Raw genomic sequence first — 27,139 nt, forward strand, 5'->3', positions numbered from 1 at the left:
AAGGTGTTGACCAGAACCAGAACCAACACCAGAACAAACCCATTGAGAAGCCATTTTGACACTGATCCATTTTAGTTATTCTTTCTTGTGGCTTTTTAAATAATTGTGTGCCCAAGTAATAATATGTCTATTTGACTGCATTTCTACAGCTTGCTTATTATGTGTTTATAAGATTCATATATACTTTTAAGACAATGACATGGGAAATGGTGTCTAGTCTTATGAAAGGCCAGGTATATTATGTCTACTAAACTCCTCATGCCCACCAACCCAGTTACCCTGTCAAAGAAGAAAATCAAGTTGATTTGCCATTATTTTTCTTAAGAAATCCAGTCCGAGTGCTATTTATCTAGCTGTTTACAACTTACCTATCTATTTACAGTTTATCTATTTTTTAATTTGCTCCAGTAACATCCAAGGTATTGAAGTCAGTCTAACCAACCTATAAGTCATCAAGTCCTTCTTTTTTTCTTTTAAATATCGGCATTGCATTAGCTCTTCTCTTGTCTGCTGAGAACTTCACCTGTCACCCATGACTTTGTATCTATTACAGCAGGCGGCTCTGAGATTTCTTTAGCTAGCTTCCTCAGCACCCTGGGACCAGGCCTTTCTGACTTAAATTATTCAAATCTGTCAAATACTTTCTAATGCTCTCTTTAAATATCATAATCTATAATCCTTCCTGCTTTGCTTATAATAATTTGGTTAGTTTTCTGGCTGCAGTTAATTTTTAGGTATAGTAAAACTGAGACAAAATAGCTGTTGATCTGCTTAGTCTTTTTTGCACTTTTTATTAACAATAACTCACAACTGGACTGTGGACTTACAGTTTGTCTTATTTGTAAAGCTTCTTTGTGTTGTCTTTAACATCCCTTCCCATTTATGTCTCATCTATCACATTTGCTTTGCATCTGATTTTGTTCCTACATGCTCATGCTATTCCTTGATCTACTTTTTCAGTGATTCACCCGTACCCATACATTTTTCTTTCAATCTTGAAGTAGCTACAAATCTCCTTGTAATAGAAATATTTGTTCTCTTCTTTCTTCTGCACTTACAGGATATCCAGAAACTCCAGTTCCTGGTGGACCTCTGTCTCCAGGCTGGCCAGGGAAACAAGGAGCTCTCCTATTTCCCTGAAACACAAAGAGATGAGAGAGTTAAAGAATGGCAGGGTTCTGCACATGCTTTTAATGAAAGGTGATCAATGCTTAACTCTAGGGTGAAGTTACACGTTACACTTAGACCATACTAAGGGCACTTAAAATTTGAGTGCTTGAACATTAAAGATCATTAACTCATGCCAAGTACCCTCTGAGCATCACTTCAGGCAAGAGTTAACTTTAAGCTGTGCTACCTAACTTGTGTTGGGGTAACTTTAGTCTCCTCCACAGAGATAAAATTATCTGGGATAATTGCTGGGAAGGATCTGGGGATTATGGTGGATCATAAACTCAATACAAGCAAAATTACCAACTTGCATTCCTGCAGCAACCCCCCACCACTCTCCACCCCACTCCCTCCATGCCCCCAAGCAGAAATACAGCCCAAGTGTTCTGGCTTCAGCCATACCCTTGCTCACCAGCCCTCTAGTAGCAAGTCAGAGCTGTGCAGGCAAGAAATGGTATTAACCCTTAATGTGTTACTGTTCACAGCATGTCCCAACATTGACACTGCTTAAAATTTAGTATGGTCTAAGTGTAACATAATTTTATATTAATTTCATATTAATTTCATAACATAATTTCATATAAATGTTTTTACTCATGGATCTTACCTAGTATTTCTTGAGTCAGTTGAAATCTGCCCTTTTGAAGTGCAATGACCTTATTTTCCTATCTTATGCCTTTCCTTATTTAGAATCACTACTGTATTATGATCAGTTCTGCATATTCTTCCAATTGCCTTCAGGATTGCTACCAGCTCATTGCTACCTCATTGCTCAGAAAAAGATACAAGCTAGGTAGAGGTAACAAGTCCAGACAAATCTTCTCCTCATGATAATTCATTTTTGATGGTGTCATTTGGACCCCTGAGAAAGTAGAAAAGCTGATCATTCTGATTCCACCTGGTTTCAGAAAGCAAGCAGCAGAACTGAGGATCGTAGCTTAAACTGTTTGGAAACTTTGTTCCAAATCTTATTGTCGATTCTTTGCTGAAGAGGCTAAATTATCTTCATAAAAATGATTGATGCGGCTAAAACAAAGTTATCTAGATTGGCTAATAAGGGGCCTGCCAGCTGAAGCAGTGCTGCTTGTTTTCTTTCTTGCCTCAGGAATCGTTCACTCTCTTCTGCAGCATTAACAGGAAGGCTGCAGGGGTACAGTCCAGCCTAATGCAGACTACTGTTTAGGGCATTCTCCTGGAAATGTGGAGAGGTGGGTTTGAATCTCCTTGGGCTGAAGAGGGCCTAGACACCAGGTATGGGCAAGTACTCTTACCACTAGGGCACCATCACCACCATATGCCTATCCTCAGAAGTGGAAATAGATCTTCTGAATGAAAAGTAAATAGAGGTACCTAATGGACAGCTTGAATTGGGCCACCTGAGCTTCTGAATGGTGCAGGAGGTCAGACTTTTCTTGTTGGCTACATGTATGTACTGTTGAACTTTCTGAATTGCCCTCTTTCTACTCTCTATGTAGAATACCTTTGGAGGTACTTAAGTCTCTCCAGTGAATGTACAGAGATCTTAGGTACTAAATCCAGTCAAACTGAAGGGTCCTCCTTCCACGGTATCCACATTTTAAGAGTTCCAGCCTAACTGATTTGAATGTTGGTCAACGTCCCATTGAATTTCAGTGCAACTTCCCTGGGGAATGCTGGAAATCAAAGATGGGAGGTGGACTAACAAGACCTACTGATTTTCAATTTGAGTGAGGCCTTGACGTTCTTTTCTGTCTTTGAAAATCTCTTCCCTTTTGGAAAAATGTTACTTGGGCACTTGTGTAAGTATCTGACATGATTCAGAATGGATGTCTGGGGCAAAACCATATCTCTAAAATCACCATCCTCATCACTATGCATTCAAGTCTCCTATGGACTGCCCTGGATACTCCTATAGGCCAGGCTGAGGAAATAAAATAAAATAAATATTTCTATTCCAAGTCTATGCATTGTCAAATGTTAAATTTGGGAATAGCCTTTCCATGAGGCAGATATCCTCAAGGGTCCTTGCTTTTGTTATCCTGATTGTGGCATTTACATTTTTGATATCTACAAAACAGTAGCAGAACTTCAGTGAACAACTATTCAGCTACAAAATGTCATAAAGGCATGCTTTGAAAAGCTCCCATAAAGGGATAGGGATGATGGTGATTTATTTATACTCTTGTGACACTACTTGCCTTCCTCTGTAGTGGGAATACTCCTATTCCTTCTCAAGTGTATTTTTAACAACCACTTCATGTCCTTGCAGCAGCAGGATGTTGAAAGTGCTCTATTCCCCCTGCTTCAGCTGTGGAAGGTTAGGGTTTTCTTGATGTTTTGGGGCAATGTACTTCGTAGCTGTGTGACAGGGTTGTTTGTATAGTTTTAAGAACTAGTTAGAATTGTATAGTATAGTTCAGATAGTGATGATCCTGCCTTGAGCTGAGGATTGGATTAGATGACCTCCTGAAGTCAGTCCTATGTTTCTATGCTTCTACGAGACCCCATTTCTAAGCCAGCGTCCCATGTTTCAAAACACTGTGCAAACATATAACAAAAATAAAATCCCTGTTTTTAGAATGTTGGGATGCTACCACCACTTGGAAGCTAATAATTTTTGTTAATAGTTAAAGATAAAATTAATCCAGGTATAGCTCCAGATGCAGATTCCTCTTGCCAGTTTTAATGGTTTTATGTTCATATTTTCTAGTTTTAAAGTATTCATTTTGCTTTCCTTATTTCTTTGCATGCAATACTACACAAATAAAAGCAGAACCTGACTAAATAAAGTCCTAGTGGTCAGTAATGTCAACATACCTATGTTTGTTCTTAAAGTTAAGCGCTAACATGCTGACAAGATCAATCTATCTGACTTTACTGGAAGTGCAGTCAAGTATGCAAAGACAAAATATGAACAAGTAGAGAGAAATGTTACCATTTAAACTTTCAAGTACATTAATATTAAATAATGATCTGAGGCCAAAGTGTACCTAATGTTGTTACAATAAGCACATCTACGTAGCCTGTCAACCACTAAAGAACAGTAAGGGTCCTTTTCAAAAGTGCCTTTTGTTAATGATTATATCTTGCACAAAGGCAAATTTCAGTGTTTCATGAAGAATTTTGATCAAATATTTCCTTTTGTGAATTGAAAAATCATGGTGCATCCACTGGGATCTCTTTACTCAGTGCATGACTCTTATTAAAGTCAGAAAAGCTTTCCAAAGAGTAATTGAGGTTAAAATAATAGTCTAACCAGCTCAACTCTCCATTATTGTATGGACAGATGAAGCTGGGCTACTTAATAAAATAGCAGAACAAACTAGAACACTGGTGGTAATGATGCACTATATTTTGACAGGCGCAAGTTAGAATGGTAGCAGCAACGTCCCATGTTTTGCCTGTTTCACCTTTTCTAGGGAACAAGTGCAAGGTAGTCAGCTGATGTTCCTCTTACATTCACACGTGTGCAAGCTATGTGCATACTAAACAAGTGAATTCACATACTGTTCTTGTTGAGCTGACATGCAGAACTACTTGACTTGTCACTGTGTCTGGAACACTGCTAAATGACACTGTCTGTTCCTCCCATGTAAATACATACATAAGCCATATGTGGGTTATAAACTTTGAGACAAAAAGCTGATATCAGAAAAAGGAGGTGTTAGCGGCAGATCAACCTTAGAAGTTTGGGGTGGGGATTCCAAACCAATGAATTCTTCTGACCGTCTCCTTTTACACCATGCAGGTGTGTCCAAGGATTTGTGTGAAGGTTAATAAGATGATTTGGAGCACTCCCAAGCATTACTTAGAAAAACATAGAGGAACAGGGATCACCACTGGATGCAGAAGTAGATCCCACCAGCATGCGCTGAGAACTTTGCATATTATCAACCTTTAAAAAAATGTTACATACGACACATGCCCAAGCTGGGACTTTTTGTAACAGTGGTGCTAACAGCCATCATAAGCTTCTGTGTGAAATCTGATCAATTTTCTTATTTGTACAATTCATTACAAATATGATACAGTGCCCTGTACTCATGAAGTAACAGTGTCTGATCTTTAAAGATGGGAGAACTGAGACAGAGAACTAGAAGCAGTCCTTTTACTATTAAAACTGAGTTATTGATCTGAATCAGAGGAAAGTTCAGTTGTAGACCACAGACTCACAAGGCATCCTGCTCAGCCAAGAGGCCCAGAATCTACTAAATACTGGATGACCAGAGAACAGATGTGGCCAAGACAGTCATGAGGGGCTGATTCAGTTTATTCCCTAGCAATTTTTCCTGCTCTCTACTGGAATTTGGGAGAGGGTTGCAATGGAATCAGCAGCAAACCTTGTCCCAGCTAGCACTAGAGCTGTAAATAGCAAAGGGAGGTTGCAACCTGTTCTCTTGTGTAAGTGGGAGTGGTTTGATTAGCTTGGCAGGAAGAGTCAGTGCCAGAGCCCTGGCTAGAATGCAAGATTTCCTTTTGGCCCTACGTTTATGCCTCAGATCCATTTCCTTTCCATGTCTCTAGAAGTTACATCAGATCACTGCAGGCTGTCCCTGTACCATCAGTGAGAGCTCTAGGTCACTCCTCTCACAGTTGCAAGTCGGTCTAGTGTCTCTGAAATACTGAAATACTGAAGGATCTGTGATATGGGTAACACAGATCCCAAAAGGCCTCCCCGGGCAGCTGTGAAAGGGTTGTGAAGAACTGTTGAACCTCAGGAAAAATCTGTTTTTAACCCTAGTTGCCTTTTAACACTTCTTTGTGAAGGTTTTTAGAAGGTTGCTCAACACATTAGTATGTAAGGAAAAGAAAAAGGACGCTTAAATTACAGCTGAGAATCAAAATGTATATACAATACAAGGATGCTGATATTTTTGAGAGCACAACTACTGAACAGTTAAGCTGCAGAGAAGGAGTTTGGAAGGAGAAGGGCTAGAAAAGTATATATTTTGAGAGTAACAGATGAAAGCAGCCCCTGTGTTCCTTGATATCAACGGGCACAAGCCTCACACATCTGAAGACAAGTTGTAGGTTACGACTAGGACCAGCAGTGTCATGGAGGAGATGAGCGGAAAGGAGCAGAACTAGAGAGGAGATGGTATCAGTGGTAGGACTGAAGTCCAGCATTATGAATAAGACAAGTCCTTGAGGCAGGTAATTGGGATGATATTTGTTACATTTCTTGTTTCTTATCTCCCTTCTGTTGTGTTTCTCAGCAGCAGAGGTTATCAGATTTCAGCCTTCAGAGCACTGTTGGAGCAGTTACTGTTGTTGCTTAAGTTGCATTATGTGATTTTAAATATGAGATTGTTTACACGCTGATAGGTCTTAAGAAAATATTTCTGGTACTATATGGTCTACACTATGACAAAGTGAACGGATCCCGCTACATAGCCCATCAGTTATATTCCTAGCTAGCCCTGCAGCAAATGTGTAGAGGTTTTTCTTAATTGACACTTTCTCAGTTCAAAAAGTTTGCAATTACCAGAGAGGCAAAGGCTTAGCATGTGGAGGACCTGTCAGTCCAGTCTAGCAGGAGTAAATATATTAAATTATTTATGAGTGAACTCTGCTTCCTTCTAAAAAAGGGGGTGTGAGAATTGTTCCCAGAGGGAGTTTGTTTTCTAATTCCACTGCTTCAGTTAACTTAAGTGTATTGTCTCATATAAAACAGTAATTTACTGTATTGCTTGCCTTCATTGTTTGTAAGAGGTTGTAACCATGGCTTTTTGTTTTGCTATAAGCAGGTTGGGAGACTAAATATGCACTCTGCCTTGTTAACGTGAACGGGCTGGTGAGGAAATGTACACTTTGTTGTTCAAAACAGATTGGTTTTATATTCATTATAGTAAAACAATTGAGCATGTGGTGAGAATGACTTGACTGAAAAAGTGAAATAAAAGCACGGGAACTAAATATGCAATGAATGATATAAACACAGGTTTCAAGTTTTACCTTTCATGTTCCAGGGCTCAATATTCATTCATCAAAAATGCTGTCCATTTTGGATGCCGTGATAGCATTTCCTAGCTTTTGCAAGAGTATATATCAACATCGGCTGTCTTCTCAGTACACTTATTTGTTTTGGGGAAGATAACCATGATTCCCTTCTGGTTCTGATTTCCGCACTACCAGTCATCCTGACAAGAGATTCCCCTTCCTTCAAGATTCTGAACAATCTTCATTTCTATTGGTTTTAGTGACCATTAAAGCCAATAAGCAATATATTGATTGGGGTCTTTAGTGTTAAACTGGAGTTAAAGTCATTCTGTGGGGAAACACAAGGGAATAGAAATATGCGATCAAGAGACAAAAGCCACAAAACCAGAAGACCTTTCTACTCAGTAGAGGTCCAAGATTGAACTGTTAACAATTGCAATGGAAATGGGAGAGGACAAGAGCAAAGAGGGGAGAGAGAGCTATGCGCAGTGATGTTCTGGGAGGATCTGTACTACGCACAACTAAGGTTTTGTGCTGTGGCACATTTCTGTAAGGAAAAGGGCCTTGACAGCATGCACAATGTGGGTGGATAAAAGCTGGTGGGTGTGTCCAGTACATCTCTGTGGATCTGCCTTTTGGATTTTCATATTACTTATGTCTCATTTTGTATGAGGCAGATGTATTGCCAGTGCTGGCAATTTGCACAGGCGCATGGCAAAGAGCCAGTATCAACGCAAGACAGATAATTGGTTTGCAAAGCATTCCAACATCACATACAAGGGGAGTAAACTTTTCTTTCAATCAAATGGCCCCTCCCTTGCCAGCTCTGACACACAGCCTTGTAGGCAGCTATGTGTCTGCACTCTATAGAAAAAGAGAATGTAGAATCTGGTTCCATTTTACTTCCTTGTGTAGATTTATCACTGTGTGTGCCTATCCCATGCAAATATATGGGATTAGGAGTTACATTGTTATTAGCTAAACCTTAGGGTTGAGTCCAAGTAAGCATGGTCATGCAGTATGTGGCGCTGCAGACACGTTTGCAGCACCACATACCACATGTTCAGTTGTTCTTGCACTGTAAGGGAGCAGCACAGAGGGTTTTTTTTACCCCTGGCTATCCCGCAGAAGTCAAAACCCACAGGAAAAAAAGTGGAGCAGTGCATGCATAGGTAGCATGCGCCACTCAAAACTGGAGCCGGACCAGCCGGAGCCATCTCCATGTGGCAAAATCACTGCTTCTGCAGCCCTGGGCGGCCCCCAGGATCCCATGAAAGGCTGCTGGGGCCAGACCACCTGCTGGCCTCAGCCTCCCCTACCCCACCTCGGGTAATTTGCCATGCGCCAGAGTGCACATGGCATAGGTGTTTCCCAGGGATAACTAGCGGTAGCACAAGTTGCACTGCCACTAGTTGTCCCTGGGGAACCAAACATCCACACCACGTGTGGACGTGGCCTAGGAGTTCATTTTATAAATGGCTGAGTGATTTCAACTCCTATTAACTTGAATAGGAATGAAAACCTGCTGGAACAAGGCCCCCTCTCCAACCCCTTCTCCCCAAAGCATTGGCAACACATAGGGGGTGCACGTGGATGCATGTGCAGCCCCTGAGCGTGGTGGTGCACCCCCTGTGAAAAGGCGCCACTGACACTGCCAGTGGTGCCTGTGGGAGGTTGCCTGTTGCCACCCTACCCCACCACCACCAGCAGCATCTGCAGGAGGTCCACGATTGCCGCTGGCTGCTGCCGACACAGCCAGCAGTGTCTGCGGGTGGTCGCTGACTGCTGGTTGATGCTCACCACCCTCTCCCTTCCCCCCCACTGCAGACAGCACTGTGGCTGCCTGCGGGAGCTCCTTGCTTGCCATCACCATGTTCGTGCTGCCAACAGCACCACCGCTGCCTGCGGGAGCTCGCTGTGCTACCCAAGCCTGCAAGGTCACGTGGCACTCATGCCCCAAAGCCCATGTGTCAGACCTATGATTAAATGATATTGCACAGAATCCATTAACCTTATTTCTATGCAACTTCCAATTTATCTTGTCTTGGGATTTGTCATTAGCTTGGCATCATATAAAAGACTAACAACGGGGTATTGCCCATCCCAGAAACTGCTTGTTAAAGTATAAGTGGCAGTAGTAAGTAAAAAAGTTGTGACTTGGCAATACACACGGAACATAGGCATTTATACATCCACAACTGTCCAGCCTGCAGCAGAATATAATGATAACAACTAAGTATATCTTACCATTAGAAAGGAAAGCTCTTATAGCTGAGGCTATCCTACTGAGGAATAGACAGATTAACCTGTCATATGAGACCTGAAGATTTCCTTGGTTTTGCTTATTTCAGGAGCATTCACTAATATGGCAGATTTTCCTCTGGTTTAAACACCACGAGTCAAAGAAAAAAAATTGCTGAAAGGCTCTAAGATTAAAAAATATATACTTCCATAATATTAGTGAGAAATTATTTTGTCAGCTTCATTGACAAAATAATTGTTGATCTATAATTTCTCTTAATGTAAAAGCATCACTTCCATTGAAAAGCAGAAATTCATTTCTATAGTCTAACAAATGTTTGTGCATTTATATTAATGATAGGTGAATCTCAAATAGGGTCAGAGGTCTGCATGCACACTCAAAATACTTGGACCTTACTAAAGTGTTTCACTCTAGCATTAAAAGCTTCTTGGCCTTAATTCCGCCTTGTTATAAGCTGTAAATGGTGATGTAAAATCCAGTGGCGTGTTTCTAGCAAGCTCCAGCTAAAAGTTAACCCAACCTAATTCAATACCTTGATCTGGAAAGAAATGTATCATTGCTGTTGGTAAAATTTACAGATGCTGCAAAAATAGTGGAGTGACAAACAAGGATGGGGACAGGTCAGTTTTATTTTAAACCAAGTGTTTAAACATGGCTTAATACCGTGCACTCATGGGGGAGATGTCTGCTAACCCCAAGCTTCAGGGAATCTGCTGGTTATCAACGGGGGATAGGATTTTGAAACTGCCTGGAGCACCTTCATCTTCTACTTGGGATCAAACTGATTTGGGATCAGGACATTTGTGTTTTTTTGCACCCAGGTATGACTGACAAGGGCTGCAGGGTTTTTTGCCTTCCTCTGCTGAGTTACACACAGAGCCTCTTCTTTGAATCTTTTGAGTGTATACTAACCAAAATACTTCTATACAACTGTAGTGGCAGGGCACAGGCAATGCCTTTGTCTCTCCTGGGTTTTACCTGCATTGTATAGGCTGTTTTTTATTTAGTTTTCAAACATACTTTGTGGTTAACATGTGTGAAGAGTTAGACAGTTTTTTGATTCTTTGGATGCATTATTTTCATACATACAGGGGTTTTTTCCAGTCCTATATTCTTAGCCCATGTTTACAAAATGGGTGGGGGAGGGAGAGGGGACTGTATATTGAACAAAAGTGACTGAAAATGATTTGGGAATCTTAAGAGAAAAGTATTATTTGCACATGAGCATTAGTATGCTGCTGTTGCTGAGGACAGGCATGCTCCTTGGATGTATCAATAAATGACTATCATGTCAGACTAGTAAAAATGGCATTATGTCACTATCTTGTGTTAGTGAACCTATTACTAGAAGACTGTGACCAGTCCTGGTGTCACACTTCAAAAGGGATGCTGACAAATTGGAAACAGTTCAGAAAAGAAGTACAAGAATTATCAGAGGTCTGGAAAACAGGCCTGATAGTGAGAGACTTGATCATGGTCTACAAGTACCTTCAGGGGGGAAAAGATATATGATAGGCAAAACCTCTTAATCTAACAGAAAAAGGAATAATGAGATCCAGGGACTGGAGCTGAAATGGCAAATTCAGACAGAAATAAGTTTAACATTTTTAATTGCAAGGGTTATTAACCAGAAAAACAACTTCATGAGGGATGTGGTTGGACCCTACATTACATCACTTGAAGTTCTTAAATCAAGACTGTTGTTTTTTCTTTAAAAGTATCCTGTACTTCAACAGAAGTTATATTCTTGATGCAGCAAAGGTTTGTTGTGCTATGTTATGCAGAGGGTCAGATTACTTGATAATAATAATCTCTTTAGGCCTTTAGAATTACATTGTTGTAAAATACATTTTGGTATTTTTTCTTTTCCTTTTAAATTTTTTAGCAGATGCCCGTATATGAATACATACACGTGGACAAACTAATGTTAAAGTTTTAACTGCAAGATGTAGGAAGTTTGGAGCTAATCAAGTGTAACTCCTTTGGATACTAGTGTTAGACTAGGGACTTAATAAACTAAACATGAGACACATGCACTTGGCTATAGAAAATAGGTACAACAAAAAACAGTTCAATTGATTTTCATGACCCTAATAAAGCAGTTATTTAGAAAACAACAACAAAACCATTTATTTTCCATTACATAATGCCATGTACTTCACAAAAGAGCTGGTTATCGTCTCGTGTCTCTACACCAGATTTGACCATTTTGTTACACATGCTTGCTCTCGTTTGTTGTACTTTGAGAGGTCTTTCATTGTAGGTGTGCCTTCAAGCAGCAGGCGTTGCAGCAGGTGTTGCATAGCCTGAGGCTCTGTGCTGCAATCCCAGGTGGTTGAACCAATGGTATACCCCACTTCTTCATTAGTTCCTGACTCTGGTACATAAGCGGTAGAGACATGGCCACATTGGCCAGCCGTGGTGGCTGGCCAATGGTTTGTCAGCCCAGGTGGTAAGGTTTGTCAGCCCTAGCGGTTTGTCAGCCTTGGTGGTAAGGACTAGCCTGCTTCAGTGTCCACTTTTCCACTTTCAGGTATTTTTTTCAGTCTCCTTCTCCACATCTGTAGTCATATCTCCTTGGGTGTGACATTGAGAGGTTGGGTGCTGGTAGCTGCTGTTTTCTGAATGTTTCCTTGTCCAGAAGGTATATAGGGGACATCATTTTTATCTCAATCTTAAGCATGGGTGACTAATGCCCCTTTAGTCAGGGGGAGCACGTGCCCCCCAGCAACCAGTCAGAGACTGTGGGGAAGGGGTTCCCCCACGGCCAATCTTGCTGACTGGGAAGCGGCTGCGGTTCTCCCAGAAATGGCCGTGGTGCTTCATCCGGCGCCCCCACTCCCCGGCCGGTGCTCCTCCTGTCTGCCCTCCCTGCCCATTGCCTAAGCAGGGAGCACAGCATGTCAGGGAGTGCACCAGTGCTCTCAGGGGGTGTACTTGCACCCCTGTGCACCCCTTGTGCATTGCCATTGATCTTAGGTACACAGTTTTAGTTTCAGGGTCTTCTTTGTAGGCTATTAGCTACTAGTGCAACTTCAGTCTTATCTACACAGAGAAATTTACATAAATATTTCACCAGTTTGCAAGAAGCTGTAGTGAAGACAAAGCTTCTGCAGCTGCACATGTTTTTCAACAGGTTTCAACAGGTAACACAGCAGTTGAAACACTGGAAGCCACAAAAGTCTTCTCTACAATAGGACCTTCTGCTGTGCTACTGCTATCAGCTGATCCAGTGTGAAAGTAAGAGAGAATTATATTTATTTCCCTATCAAGACTTAGCTTGTGTATAGAAAAAGAAATGAAGGCAGCTAAGATTCCACTGCCTACTTCACCACTCTTTTGTCCCACACAAGCCTTCCCTGGATATAGGGAGCCCACCTAGTGCTATGTATTTTCTGTAGCCAGAAGTGTGTGTGGGTGTCCAGCAGGTAAATCTATTATAATATTTTTTTAAATTTTCTTTTATATTTATCTCATACAGAAAGAAGAGGATGAAATGACTCCTGATTCCATTTGCCACTTCCCAACTGTTTGGGTAAGTTGAACTAAAGACAGTAATCTGACAGAAGCTGAGTTAATGGTGAAAGGTGGAGCCTTAACTCTGGGTTTTTGGTTGTATCTGTGTTGGTCTAAGGATGTAGGCAGTCAAGGTTCTTTGAGTAGATGTGATATCTTTTATTAGACCAACTGAATAGTTGGAAAAAAATTCTTGGCAAGCTTTTGGGAACAGTCACCCTTCTTCAGGCATAGGGAGTCTCAGAAAGTTCTTGGAGTGTCAGAACAGCAGAGACTCCTTATGCCTGAAGAAGGGTGACTGCACCCAAAAGCTTGCTGAGAGAGCCTTATCCCTGAATTTCCTAACTTCAGTGTAAAGAGAACTTAACTTGGATTCTGAAGTAACATGATGCTCTCTGTTAAGAGGTTCAGGCCTCCATATCCTTCTTGAAGCGTGGCTCCAAGAACTGGATGCAGTACTCCAGCTGTGGCCGCACAAATGCTGATTAGAGTGGGAGAATAACTTCCTTAGTTTTGTTTGAGATGCATTGGTTGTTGTATGCCAGCATATTGTTTGTGCTGAGTTCTTCCTAGAAAAGCCATTAGGTATGTTTGACTTATTCTATCACTCTCCCACCAAAGCTGTGTGCATGAGACTTTCTTCCTAACATTTGCATAGCTCCAACAGTGAGGTTGGAAGAAGCTACAGAAAATGGGGCCCTATTGCTACATGTAAATAACCAGCAGTTATCCCTTGCAAGGAGTGAATGAATGGAAAATGAAGTTTGTCAGAAGGTGAGTGCTTTTGACACCCTGGCAACTTCTTGTCCTTCACTGTTGTTCTCCATGGCTGGCAACTTCCAGAAAATAGCACTGGGCCACTTGCCACAGTCACTGTTCTTTGGTGTGTGGCCTTTCTATACCAGTCCCTAAAACTAGGAAATACTTCTCATCCCATTTCGGCATGCTATTGCCCTTTCCATGTGCAGATGCTTCCTACTAATTCACTTCTTCCACTAGGTGTGGAAAAATCAAGCCAAACCTTAAAATACAGAATCCCAAATTATTCTTTCCTCTGGACTTCCCAGTTCTGTATCTTCCCTGTTGTAGGGTTCAGTAGAAGGGTTATCTCATTTTGTGTGTTGTACAGGAACAAGCAGACCATCTGTGCTGATCAAGTAATAGCAAGTAGTGCTGGGCTTGCTTATTGCCTCTTGGTTATCTGGAGTGGAAAAACTCTCTGATTCCTCCCCTTACAAAGGGAAGCTGTAAAACTGGAAAGCACCCTTTTGGGATGCCTGCCCCCACTGGCCACTCTAGTTTATGTGACCGTTATATCCATAATGCTATCTCATATCTATCCTACAGCTTCTACATAATCACCCTCCCCTCCACAAAACATATTGCTCTCATTCAAAAAGATGCCTTTTTGCAAAACTGAAAGCACTCACAGAATACTTTCTGTTATTTACAAGTATTTGCATGAGTGCCACTTAAATGTATTAGATGTCGTTTAGCACACAGCTTCAGTACAATTTCCTTATTCAAAGACAGCTTAATGATCTTCAATTTAGTGTGTATGTAAATGGAAAATAATATCAGTGTTTGCTTTTTTTGTTTTTTGAAAACCATGTTTGTGTAAATTCCCAGTGGAAAAATGGATATGTGCAGCAGATGGTCAGAATAATCCAGATCTTTTACCAGTCTATTAAGGCCATTTGAGGTCTTTGTTAAATAAGAAGTCTAACATCTAAATATTTTAGTATGTCACAAGGTAACTACAGACCAAACACACTCCTCTGTTTTCTGTGAGAACAGTGGAAGGTGCCAAAAGCTGTCGAATGAGGTGAAAGGGAGAAGTGTTTGTAGGAATTGGGAATCTAATCTTTGTGCTATGGTCTTCAAATCCCTCTGTGGGACTCAGGTTCTATGGGTACAAGAGCAGACAAGGCAAATGGCTCAGTAGTTATCTGTGCTATGATCTACCCTTTGACCATTTTAGACACCAAGTGTAAATTAATGTTGGCCCATCACCATTATCTTTTGCTGATTCCCACAGTGTTCAGTAGGTGAGGGGTGGAATTCAGGGTACAAAGAGCTAGGGATGCCTTTAGGAATCATTATTACCAAGGAAGGAGGAAGACCAGAAGCACTGGACAGAGGGGTCCTGCCTGTTTTGTATGGCAGTCTGATCTCCCCAGGGGAAATGGAGTCCAAAATGAGGAATAATCCACAATGAGTACAAAATTGGCTCTCTCTGAAAGAATAGAAATATGTACTATTTTCATGTAAACAAGACCAAAAATCTTGCCATTGCCATTTCAAAATTAAGGGGCCTTGGTTTTACTATTGCTATTCACAGACTTCAATGTACATCTGACTGCATAAATTCATATGTGAAAACCCAAACAGACCTCTTGTTAAGTTACCTACAACCTACACACCTGTTAAGTTACCAAGTTTTCAGTAACCAACCATACAGGAGATCAGGTTCTTAGAGCTGAGTTCATTCCTCTGCTGATGCAAAGCCTAGGATGTAAACAGAGGGGAAGCCAACTTTATGCATCTGATTATGAAGCTACTTCAGGGCTGGCTCAGATCTGGTACAGGTTTGGTACAGCTGCATTAGTGAATTGTCAGAGGGCGCAAGAATGCACTGGCGTTTTCCTTTTGTACTCTGAAATTCCCTGCCCTAAAATGCCTGCTGAGTCAGGATACCCTGGTACTGGGAAATTCACTGTAAGTTTTATGTAGCTGTTTTGTATAGTCAGGAGTCAGACCCAAGTCTTGTGGTTCTTTGGGACCACTGGATCACTTCCCAGTGACACAGACTTGTTCAGTGGATATATATCTGCCTCGGATTTATTGTTTAGGAACAATGTATCCTGCTTCTGTGCAGCAGGTTGGACTGGATGTTCTATAAGATCCTTTTAAACTCTAAAATTCTATGGTGGTAAAGATCAAGCTGGACCAAGATCTGGCCTTTAGCCTTATAAAACATGCTTCTGAAAGCGTAGCTATCTTGGACATCTTGGTTGCCTGCAGGTGCATGTGCGTGTGTTTCTGAAAGGACTTCCAAGAATGATGGGATGCAGCATGAAAAAGGTCTGTGTTTTCTGGTACCTGTACTTACTGTACATGCAGTAGATGCCATTACAAATGAACATTTGTTGCATTACTTTATTTACCCCACTGTATAATTTTCATTATTCCCTATCATTAGAATTAGAAATGGTGGAAATCTCATGGTAGATTTTACCATTGCCTCCATATATATGTCCATTTGCTATTTCCAGTTATACTCATTGTAGTTTTTATGATATATAATGCAGGTAGACAGGTGAAATTATTATTGAAGTGGCAGGTGCATTTTTTTTCCTACAAAGTGAAACACATGCATGTGAAACATGTTTCCTTTTGCTAAACTTAATCTGAGACCTTGCATCACAAGCTATGTAAATAAATCTCTTCTGCAATAAAAACACACTCCTTGTAGCCTAGCACATTATTTTTTACATTAAAATAAAGTAAGATTTGAACATAGTGAGCTGCCCTAGACGGAAAATCTATTTACGAGAAATGAAATGAAGGAAAAGCCTGGGATGCTGCAGAGATTGAAAAAAACTAAAAACAAAACATCCCCTCCTCCCCACAACACATCGCTGTATTTGTGGTTCTCTTGAAGTCAAACAGTTTGATTGTATAGAGTAATAATTTTATATTAGGGATGATTCTAGTGAAATTTTAATATAGTTTATGTCCAGAATACATTGTAACTTCATGTCAGTGAATCTTTCTAATGAGAATGAAAAATATATGTGTACAGGGCCTAATTTAAAGTCCATGAAAATCAATAGGAGTCTTTCTTTTTACTACAGTGCACTTTGTATCAAGCTCATTTGAACCTTTCCAGATGGGCTGCAAATCTCATAATAAAGAGAAGGAATCAGTGTGTAGGTAGAAGCAGTTAGGCAGTAGGTTTTGCTTTGGTGGGAGATGTTGGAGGAGGAGGGTGGGCTCAGGATGCTTTTGCATGCTCATTAGTGTTTAGATGAGTGCAAGTTTGAAGTGTGGGAATTAATAGTACTCTTAGCTGTTTTAGTTATTTATATACTTATAAAGTTTATCATAAATGTATAGAAGGCATTCAGAGCTTTGGCCAAATGCCCTTTAGTAAGATTTTTTAAGATCAAAGTCTGTATAATTATATAGATTGCTGCATGTAAATGTTTTCAGAGATTTTAGCATTTTTTGGTTTTAATTTTCCAGTAGGCTTCATGATAATGAAAGTAATACTGCTGCATACTAAAGTTCTCTATTTATCTTTAGAAGCCTCCATACCAGCAACATTTTACATTACCCATTTAGTGTTCCTCATACAAAGCTTAAAGAAACCACCTATGTTTGGGTTTCCATGTTTAATCTATGTCCTCTCTGCTGATGCTGACTTCCTGCCACTTGGGCAGGGGGCTGGACCTGCTGATCTCACAGGGTCCCTTCCAGCCCTAATGTCTATGAAATCTACTAAATCTATGATACTGTCTGTAAGTGTGATGACATATTTTGGTGCTGGTTCAGATGTAGTAGTGGTATGCTGTGGAGGACATTTTTTTTCATGATGCAATAGAGAAGGCCACCAAACACCCATCAGATGTTAATGGCCTTCCTTCACTACTGGCTTGTATAAAAATGGTGACATAGAAGTAAAAGGCTCCATTTCCCATTACCAGATATTCAGTCCCCCTAGAAAACATCTGTTGAATATGGGTTCATGCCACATTATTAATTTGTCTGTTACATGATGTTTAATTGGCTGTTTTTAGTGCTATCCTGTCCATCACCATACATAATCTCTTTTCAGAGGCATTTTAACCACATCATTATGGTCCCCAACTCTGTTCCTTTTTAAAATCAATTGTAATGTTTTGTCTTCCACCTTAGTATACTGTTGGAAGTTCGAAAATTTGATTCTGTACCTGTATAAGAAAGGACAAAACTTTTGGGAGGGTTTTATGTGACAAAATTGGTGCAATGAAATGAAGTGGGTCTGCAGAAATTCTGTAATATACATTATTTATATTCCCAAGAAACTTACATTGTAGTGCCTGAGACACACAAGCAAGTGCACTTCAAAATGCTCATTTCTGAAGACAGTAAAAGAAAACGGTCTCTAGGATTCATGTGATATACTACTAACTGGAGGGAGAATAATACAGAAATATTTTCTTGATGATGTGTGCTAAAACAGCAGGCATTTAAGAGCAATGGATGTCAATCTCTGAGGTTTTTGTAAAGAATTGCAATTTATGATGTGTTAGGGTAAACAGTTGGATTAAATTTCTAAAACGTATGTTCCATCAGGTAAAATCATTGTGATTATAGGCTCTAGCACTTCAAGTAAGTAAGTTCTGCACTAAAAGTCTGAAATAGTAAAACAAGAATGTTTGTGCTTACCTGTTAATCCCTCTTTGTATCTACACTGAGTAAACTACAAGAAAAAGAAAAACTGCATTAAACAATAAAGGCATAAATGTCATGTTTATGTCATCTCGATAAACAATGGCTGTTACACTGTTTTCCTTCAAAAAGCCATTATGACTGGCCTTTCTATTCTCCCTCAATAGAGAACGTGCTTGAGTGTAAAAAATGGAGGATTATTTAGAAATTACATTGTTCATGCTTCTAATGTGAAAGTAGAACTTTCCTGGCTTTTTCTTGCTTTGTTGGGTTTTTTTTTGTTTGTTTTATTAATTTCTGCTTCAGTTCCTACCTGCCATAAAATGCTGGATTTTTTTATTTCAACAGCCACCTAATATCACACAGAATATGGATCTGAAATAAATGGGAAAGAAACAAGTTTCTTTAGGTGACTTTGCAAATGTGTGACAGAAGAACATAATAAATGAAAACAAATCTTCGATATTTCTCATAATGAAATTTGTGGCATGTCAATGTCAAAGGACTATAACGACAAATCAACAAATATTTGAATGAAAACAATATACACAGCTTATTTTCTATATTAAAAACAACTGTCAAACAATTACTGTATGACCTCATGAATTAGTTAGTTATTTTGAAATATTCCTGCTAAGATAAAAAAAATGCTGCACGGGCCTTTGAGCTGAACATATTGTGTCAATCATAAGCATATGCAATGTATCTAAAGCATGAGGTAAAAATTTTCATTGTAAATTATTTCATAAATAAATAATTTGCCTGAAAAAGTTTATGAAAATATTTTTGCTTTTATTAAGTTCTCCACAGCTCTTTTGTGGTTAATATAAACAGATTGATATTGACGTCTTCTTGATCTGCTTTATTTTAACTCCAAAGGCAGAATGCATCATGCAAGCATTATTTTACAGAGATACTGTAGCATACTTCTCTGTGCAATACCATGTTTCCTTAAAGTTTTCTATTTAAACGATGAAGAAGCAATTTGTTATTCTAGCAGTTACGTATGAAATGCACTCTTACTATTCTAATATTAAAAATACAGAATAAAGAACCTTGATGCATTTTTTTCATAGCATTTAAAATATAAATCACTTATCGTTCTGGTGAGGTTTTCTGCAGGTGAAAGAAGATGTCAGTGTCAGGAAGTTTTACATATGCTGAAGCATGTACAGTACTTCCATAGTTATCACACTTTCCCATGTTTTATCTCTTCTAGTTCAATGTGAACTTTTGTTGCATTTGTACATGTAAGCCTGGATAGGATTGAAAGTGTGAAGGGGCATCATTTCCCTTTTTATAGCAGAAACATTTGCTTAATAAATTTTAATAGAGCAGAGAAGCAAAGGGGACTAACCCTTGTTTAAATATTTTCCATTCAAGCCCTGCTTGTCAGATGCTCAGCCAAACCATCAGCCAAGTACCTGCTAATTTTAATCCTTACTATACAGGACTGAACTGCTAGCTGATTGCTTACTCTGCCCTGTTGTATTTAGCTAAAAATCTAAATTATATAGGATGGAGAAAAATATTTAGTTATATTCAGTAGAACACAACAGTTACTTCTAGTGTATTTCACAATGACTGAAACTATTAAAATGATTTTTAAACCTTGCCTGTATAAGTTCAAGAACAACATTTTCAACTTAAAAAAAGAGTGAAGATTTATGTTCTCCAAAAGTACTTTCATTGTGCATATTTCTGATGTGCTATAGCAAATTGCTCTGGTATTAAAATATACAGGTAGTCATTAGTACCAGACTTTAAATTTTATGAAAGATTTTGGTATTGCTTTTCTTTGCATTCCATATATAAACATCAGAACTGTTCCAAAATGAATTTCTGCTGATGGGAATATAGTCAGTCCCACACATAATATGTCAGTTTTCTTCTCCCACTTTTGGGGAATATATTGTGTTCCTCATTGTGGAACTATATTTTACTTACCCTTTCCATCCTGACGAGTTCCCTCTTGTACATGACTTACTGCTTTTTATAAATAAAGTGCTTTATCAGACAGCCCTACAAAAGAACTTAAGGGGGAAATGTGTTGCTAGGTGATTTACATGAGCAATTACTTTACAAATCTGCCAGTATATTATACTAAACATAAATGAAGAATGTATAAGCCTGGAGAAGAGGCTGAAAATGGCATATATTTTACAGTAGGTTTCATTTTGCCTCAGTTTGTACCTTTGAGGACTTTATGCTTTATAATTCATGATTTCCCTGAAAATAACTTTGTAAGGAAAATGTTATGGTATGTAAAAATATCTAGTGGGGGATATGTTCATCTGTAACTAATATTTTAATTGTTTAACAGGTTTTTCAGCTTCTCACTTTAAAAATGTACTATTAGCTGCAAGTAACTGGAATGTGTCTATTTTCATATGAAATCAGTTAAAAATGACCTGCCTGGAAGGAAAAACATGCCACAGAAAGTCACCTAACTGCAGAAAAATTGTGTCGAAATGCTCAACAAATGTTTACATAGTTTTTGACACCTACTATATTTGGGATTTAAAAGTCTTTCACAGGAACCTTTTATGTATTGCCTTGCCTTGGAGATTTTATTTTATTTTTTTACATTAGAGACATTGACTGCTAGTCACTTCTGGTATGGGAGAAATCTGACTATTTTTAATTGAAAAGATTCTGTATAGACACAGAAAAGTGTGAAGAATTTTCTCAAGAGCAGCTTGGGGTTGTCTTGTGCCTGTGATGATCACGGAGCACCGAGAAGCGGCTTGTAATAATTTGAAAGTTTGGAAGGCTAATTTGAAACTTTAATCTTCATTTGAAGAATGGAATCTAGACGTCTCGGTCAATCCTCTGTCTGCTCCATGTTTGCACCTCTGAGATTGTAAGCGCTTGGGGGCAGGGACTGCTTCAATTTTGTATCTCGCCCCGTTTGTGGCGGTCAGTCCTTTGGAACGTCACCAATACCCACAACAGCAATTTGGCATCTTCTTGTAAGACACTTCAGGGGCCTCTGAAGGGATCTCTGTGAAGGAGATCAGGGTGCTCAACTAATATCCCTCTGACTTCTTTTCCAATTCAGAAAAAAACTTTATAGGATCCCCCAGCCCCACATGCCCCACACTTTGCACTGCCGGCTCAAAAGGAAGAGGAATCCCCCGAGATGCAGCTATCCGGAGCGGACTCCCTATGCCTGAAGAAGGGCGTTTGCACCCGAAAGCTTGCAAAGACCCACGTCCCCAACTCTCCAGTTGACCCAGTGCAAAAGATCCCATTCCCCCATCCCACAAAACCTTGCCTGCTCTCTCGGCATGGCACATTGAGGTTCCCTGCAGGTGGAAGAAGGATGCGAGTGTCAGGAAGGGTTGCACAGGTCGCACCACATTAAGGAATGGCCATTCACTCGGGTAAGGACCAGCAAGGACAATCAAGAGTTGCCCCCCCCGGGTCAAACTTTGCCCCCCACATCTCCCTCTGTCTGCTCAATGCAGCAGGGAAGCGGCGGAAAGGAGGCAGCGGACTCCTCCGGACGGCGATGATCACACGGAGGAAAGTTGTGAATGACGTGGGCGAGTCCAAAGCCGCCTTTCCCCCAGCGGTGGCTGCTGCCGCCCGCGGGCGGGGGAGGAGCAGGAGGCTGCGCCGGCGGAGCGCGCCGGGGACGCTGCACTGTCTCTTTAAGGGCGCTCCGGCTGGGGTGGCGCTTTTCTCTGCGAAGGCTCCTTTGATATTAATAGTGTTGGTGTCTTGAAACTGACGTAATGCTCGGAGACGGAGGTCCTGACAAGCGATAACATTTCTGATAAAGAGCCGATCTGCAGCCCGCTGCTCTCCTCCTCCTCCGCCGCCTCCTCCTCCTCCTCCGGGGCTGTTGTTCCCCAGCCCCGGCTCGGCTCTCTCCTCCCTTGCACACACGCACCAGGCACATCCAGGTCCCTGCTCTTTCCCTTTCTCTCTCCCTGCAAAGAGGGGGGCAGAGGGGAGGGGGGAAAAGGCAGGGGGGGAAAAAAATCCCCCCCTCCTCTCCTCTCTCTGTCTTCCCCCCTCTCCCCTTCCCCCTTTGCACACACACACTCACCCTCGCACTCCCCCCCTCCCCCCCAGCCATCCAAGATCAACTCTGCAAACAACAGAAGACGGTTCATGGCTCAAGCCACAGCTCCACCATCTTCCAGGCTGCTGAGATTATTATTGCCGATTAATCAACAGGTAAAGGCGGGGGAGCAGAGGCGAGCAGCCGGCTGGGGGCTGGGAAGGGCAGATGCAGGCCTGGGGGGGGAGGCTGCTGCTGTTGCGCATGTAGTGAGTGCTGAGCGCTGGTGCGTGTGCAAGGGGGGGTTAAAAGTGACTTTCTTTGCACACGCACAGTGAGGGAGGGGGGGTGTCACACGGCCCGGAGGAAGCGGGGGCTTCTCGGGTTTCACAGCCTTTCTCTCTCTCTGTTATTTTGGGGGGGTTGTGTGTGTGTGTGTGTGTGTGTGTGTGTGTGTGTGTGTTTTGGTGGGGTTTTTTTTTTTTTTTTTTTGGGTGCATTTTTTTCCCCGTCCTCTGGTGGGTCAAAGCCATGTGTGATCGCTGGGAATTGGCGACTTGCAAACTGCAGTAGCCCCTTCGGAGTCAGGAGGGTCAAGTTCAGGCGGCGGAGAGAGCAGGGAAAACAACCCCCTTCTCCGCCTGCCTCCCGCGGCTCCCCCGGGGGCAGCAGCCACCCCTCGGGGCACTGCGGGGCCGGGGTGTGCTGTGCGGGGGGAGCTCTCCCCGGGGGATCCCCCCATCGGGGCGCTGGGCAAGGGGGGAGAAGAGATCTTGCATCCGATGAGCTGCAGTCACCCAGTCCTTGCTGCTGCTGCTGCTGCTGTTGTTGTTGCTGCTGGAAGTTTTTACTGGGAATCATGACAAGCGGGGCACAGAGACCAGCATGAAGAGTAGTAAGTTTGGGACCAACTTTCTCTTTTGGGGGGAAGAGCAAGCCCTGGTCACACCGGGGGGGGGGGATGGTGGGGGGAAGGCGACATGGTGGTGGTGGATTTTTTTTTTTCCCTTTGAAATCAGAGCAGAGAGCGACGGAAAACTTTTCCTCTTAAAGGCAAAGTTGTGCTCTCAGAGCGCAGTCCCATGCTGAGCCCTGCCATGGTTGCCATAACTTTGTCTCCTTCCTCACTCCCCCCCACCCCCTTCCTTGTGTTTTCCACTAGGGATCTGTTTGTCTGACAGACTTTTTTTTTTTTTTTTTTTAGGCTAGGACTGAACGAATGGGGCTGAGGGCAGGCTGGCTACTTCTGAGGAGGGGGAGTGTGATGCTGGGGGGGGTCATTTGTGGCTTGGTAAAAAGCTGCAGTGTCCAGGCAAGGTGGGATCTGGTGGGCTCTGCACCGCTCGGTTGGGTCCCCGTCCCTGGGCCCTGGCCAGGGGAGAAGGGACCCAGGGAAAGGCCGTGAAAATCCAAATGGACTTTCCAGAAAGACCCACAAAGTTGTGGGATGCTGGCAGTGACAGGGGGCTATTTTTCAGCGTAGAATTGCTTTGTGACTTGAGCGGCGCATGAAGCAGAGCCTCTCGTTGATATTTGGGGAGGTTTGATTTATTTGTTTGGGGGGGTTAATAGAAAAATAAGGTGTGTTTTAATCAACCAGGACTTCTGTATGTTTTCTGTTTCTGAGGTTGTAGAGGGGCCCATTCACTTAAAAAATATCAGGTCGCTATTCCAGACACCAGTGTCAATGCTCTGAAGTGCGTTGACTGAAAAATGTGGGGCCAAGTCATAAGTTAAAGTGAAGGGACCTCTTAAGTCCATCTTCTCTTCCTCCACAAGTGCAAGGACACTGTGGTGAGGAGAACAGAGTATGAGTGAGCAAGCGACAGATGCAAAGGGACACATCACAGAGGATGCAAGATATGTATGCTCCTTGGGGCTTGGCCCATACCTAGTTTGTACAGCACCTAGCATCTTGTGGATGCTACGTGTAATAAACAGTACTTTCATATGAGCCTGGTTTTCATTTAATCCATTTCATTACAACTATAAAGGAGCCATCAAAATCTTTGCCATTCAGGCAGCTTTTTTCAACTACGCAATTGAAACCTATGGATCTTGATGGCATCATGTTACTTTCCTGTTGGTTTTAGGAAAAGTTGATCATTGAGAAAACTGCCAGAGTTAAAATGCAAGGGGCAGCAAAGGAAAGTAGTGGTAAGAGCCAGTTTCTGACGTGGACAAAATGAGAATAAAAGTTACAGTATTCTTTCTGAGCTGTAGACAGTGTTTTCCTCATGTTCGCAATACGTACATTAGGTTAGAGAGCTCTGTCAGATATTCCACCAGAGTGACATTTAAAAAAAACAAAAAACAAACTCCAAAAGAGTGAGGATTTTTTTAAAGTACTGTGGGTCTATGAGTAAATACAGGGCTTGTTTGAGAACATCAACTATTTCCTGTAAATTGTGATGCTGACAAGACTGTCTGGAAATGATATCAACACTTTGGAAGATTTTTTTTTTAAACTACCGAGTGAAAGTTTGTTAATAACATCGTTAATCCAAATAAGTGGAACAGTTCAAAAAAAAAAAAGGGAAGGGGAAAGTCGGCCTTCCTTTTTGTTTTTAAAAGTTACATATAGATATAGTTTTTTGATAAATTGTAGATTGTTCAGCAAGTTTCATAAAGTCACTCATACTGTAGTTGATCAGTACACTGATACTCACGTACAAATTAAAGCCTAAAATATTTACGACATCAAGATATTATGTTTTATATTTAAAAGGAGGAGGAATTTCACATATGAAGGCAACACTCATGTTATCATCTGTCCTGCTGTTTCAGAATATCATGGTTTTATGGCATATTATAACTTCAGTCTGCTTGATACTAGTTGCATATAGGTAGGCGCAACAAAGTAAAATAAAGACAAAGTTGCATCAGCTTTTAAGTTAGATCCCCCCCCTTTTTCTCCCGCCCCCCCCCCCTTGTCAAGCTGTAAATCAGACCTTCAATATTATTTGGAGATTTTGTGTGAGAGCATGATTGAATTATTTTACCTTCTGATTATGGTAATAAAGAAAAATCAAAGTGATGTTGAAAATCTGTGAGATCTGAGGATTCTTTGGCTTGGCTAATATGTTCACTGTTAAGATTTAGCCTAGTTTACCATATTATTTTTCCAGGTATTCTTAGTATAAATTAAATGATAACTTTCAGCATTATTGTAGGATACATTGTGAGTTTAAGAGTAGAGTACATTCCATATTATTTTATAGATGTTCATAGTAAAGATTTGTATTTACCACATTTTATGTATCATAATGTACTTTCATTGTATACTCTATTACTAGGCATGCTGTCAATGTGTGGGGAAGAATAATACATTCAAATATGAAATGAATAATAAAAAAAGTTTAAAATCTTGTAAGGTGGAGTTTCTGCCTAAGTGCAGTGGTTTCTTAGTATTTCTTAAATCTTAGTATTTCATCCATGTTATATATTTAATACTAATCGGCACATGCTTTGTATGCTCCCTCATGTGAAAGAGCTAAAAAATAATATTACTATACCCTTCATTTAAAAAAAAAAAACATTCAAAATTTGAATTGAAAACACAACTTCAGGTATTTATTTAATCGCTTGCCCTTTACCTGAAACATTTGTCTTAACTTTAGAGTGTGTGTGTGTGTGTGCGTGTATGTGTATGTGTGCTTTTGAAGAATATTTATGTGTGTTATTACCCCAGGACAATATTTTAATGTAACAGTATTAATGGGAACATTCTCTGATCTCAACTTCAGCTATACTAGCAGTGTTGCTGTAATAAAAGTTTGGGGGTAGCACCAAATGTAACAGTGTAAGAGAGTTTTGTGTTAAAAAATATTTAACTGTAAAGGTTGGGAATCTGACAACCCTTTTCGTTAAGTGAAGGTAAAGTGGAAATCAATTACTTTTCTAATACTGTTTCACTTAAAACAAACTTGTCACCTTCTAATAAAAGTATTGGCCCTGAACAGAAATGCACTCTGATTAAGATACTCTGCTAGTGTGTAAAAGGAATCCATTCATTCAGTAGACTGACAACTTTCCAGTTGGTGTTTGCCCTTGCTTAATTTAGTTTCCTCAACACAACTAAGTGAGGTAGTCTGGATCTGTTTTTGGCAGTCTTGGGCAACTATAAATGCAGACCTTTCTGCCCAAATATATTACACTTCACAAGTCAAAATGTAATTGATAAAAAATAAGGCAGGTATATCGGATGTTAAGGAGGAAGTGTTTCATAGGCTCATTGTTTTTCTTTCTGAGACTTTCTTTAAGTTCTTGGATAATAAGGTAACTGCTATTTTCAAATATTGATGATTAATACTGAAAACTGCCGAGTCTGCACCCATCTGCTATATAAATACCATTGCCTGTTGATCTTTGAATGCATTAATTACAGCATATCTTGGTTACGGTCTTACTATTTTTGTCTGTTCATAAAATAAATAAAAGTACCCTTTCCAGTCCTCCCAGAGAAAGAAGAGAATGGCTTTTTTTAGCAGTCATGGATTATGGCATTCCCTTCCACATAGTGGAACAACAGAGTTTTGATTTAGGTTTTGATAGAAAGATCTGTGCCCAAAATGAGAATAGTCTAATTACTTGCAGGAGACTTTTAAATTCAGTTTAGTGTATAAAAAAGAAATCTGTAAAAAAAGATATTTCTAAGCATTGATTTTTTTTGACATTGTGTTTTTGCTAAAACGTATGAGAGATGTCAGATGATGCGAAGCACCGAAGTGCAGTTTTACCATTATGCAGTTTAGTTTGTTGCAGGAACAAGACATCTAGTAATACTTTTCTTATCACATTTGCCATTGTGTTTAATCATTATA

General features: G+C 40.6%; 1 protein-coding gene across 7 annotated transcripts in view; it reads left to right on the forward strand.

Annotated features, from left to right (window-relative positions):
* The first annotated feature begins 22,094 nt into the window (after positions 1-22,094).
* Positions 22,095-27,139, forward strand: part of TRPS1 (transcriptional repressor GATA binding 1) — a 275,610-nt gene continuing 270,565 nt past the window's right edge. For 2 of the 7 annotated variants that reach the window (XM_006261871.4, XM_019495759.2), the window contains exon 1: positions 22,097-22,492. Coding sequence is in view for 1 of the 7 variants with exons in the window: in XM_019495758.2 (XP_019351303.1) it covers positions 23,202-23,211 (10 nt within the window). In the remaining 6 variants the exon portion in view is untranslated. Of the gene's footprint in view, positions 22,493-22,828; positions 23,212-27,139 lie in introns of those variants that run through there. The other 5 variants (XM_019495760.2, XM_059723804.1, XM_019495757.2 and 2 more) reach the window with 5 other exon arrangements.

The sequence above is a fragment of the Alligator mississippiensis genome, chromosome 3, assembly GCF_030867095.1.
Source record: "Alligator mississippiensis isolate rAllMis1 chromosome 3, rAllMis1, whole genome shotgun sequence".
NCBI lineage: Eukaryota > Metazoa > Chordata > Crocodylia > Alligatoridae > Alligator > Alligator mississippiensis.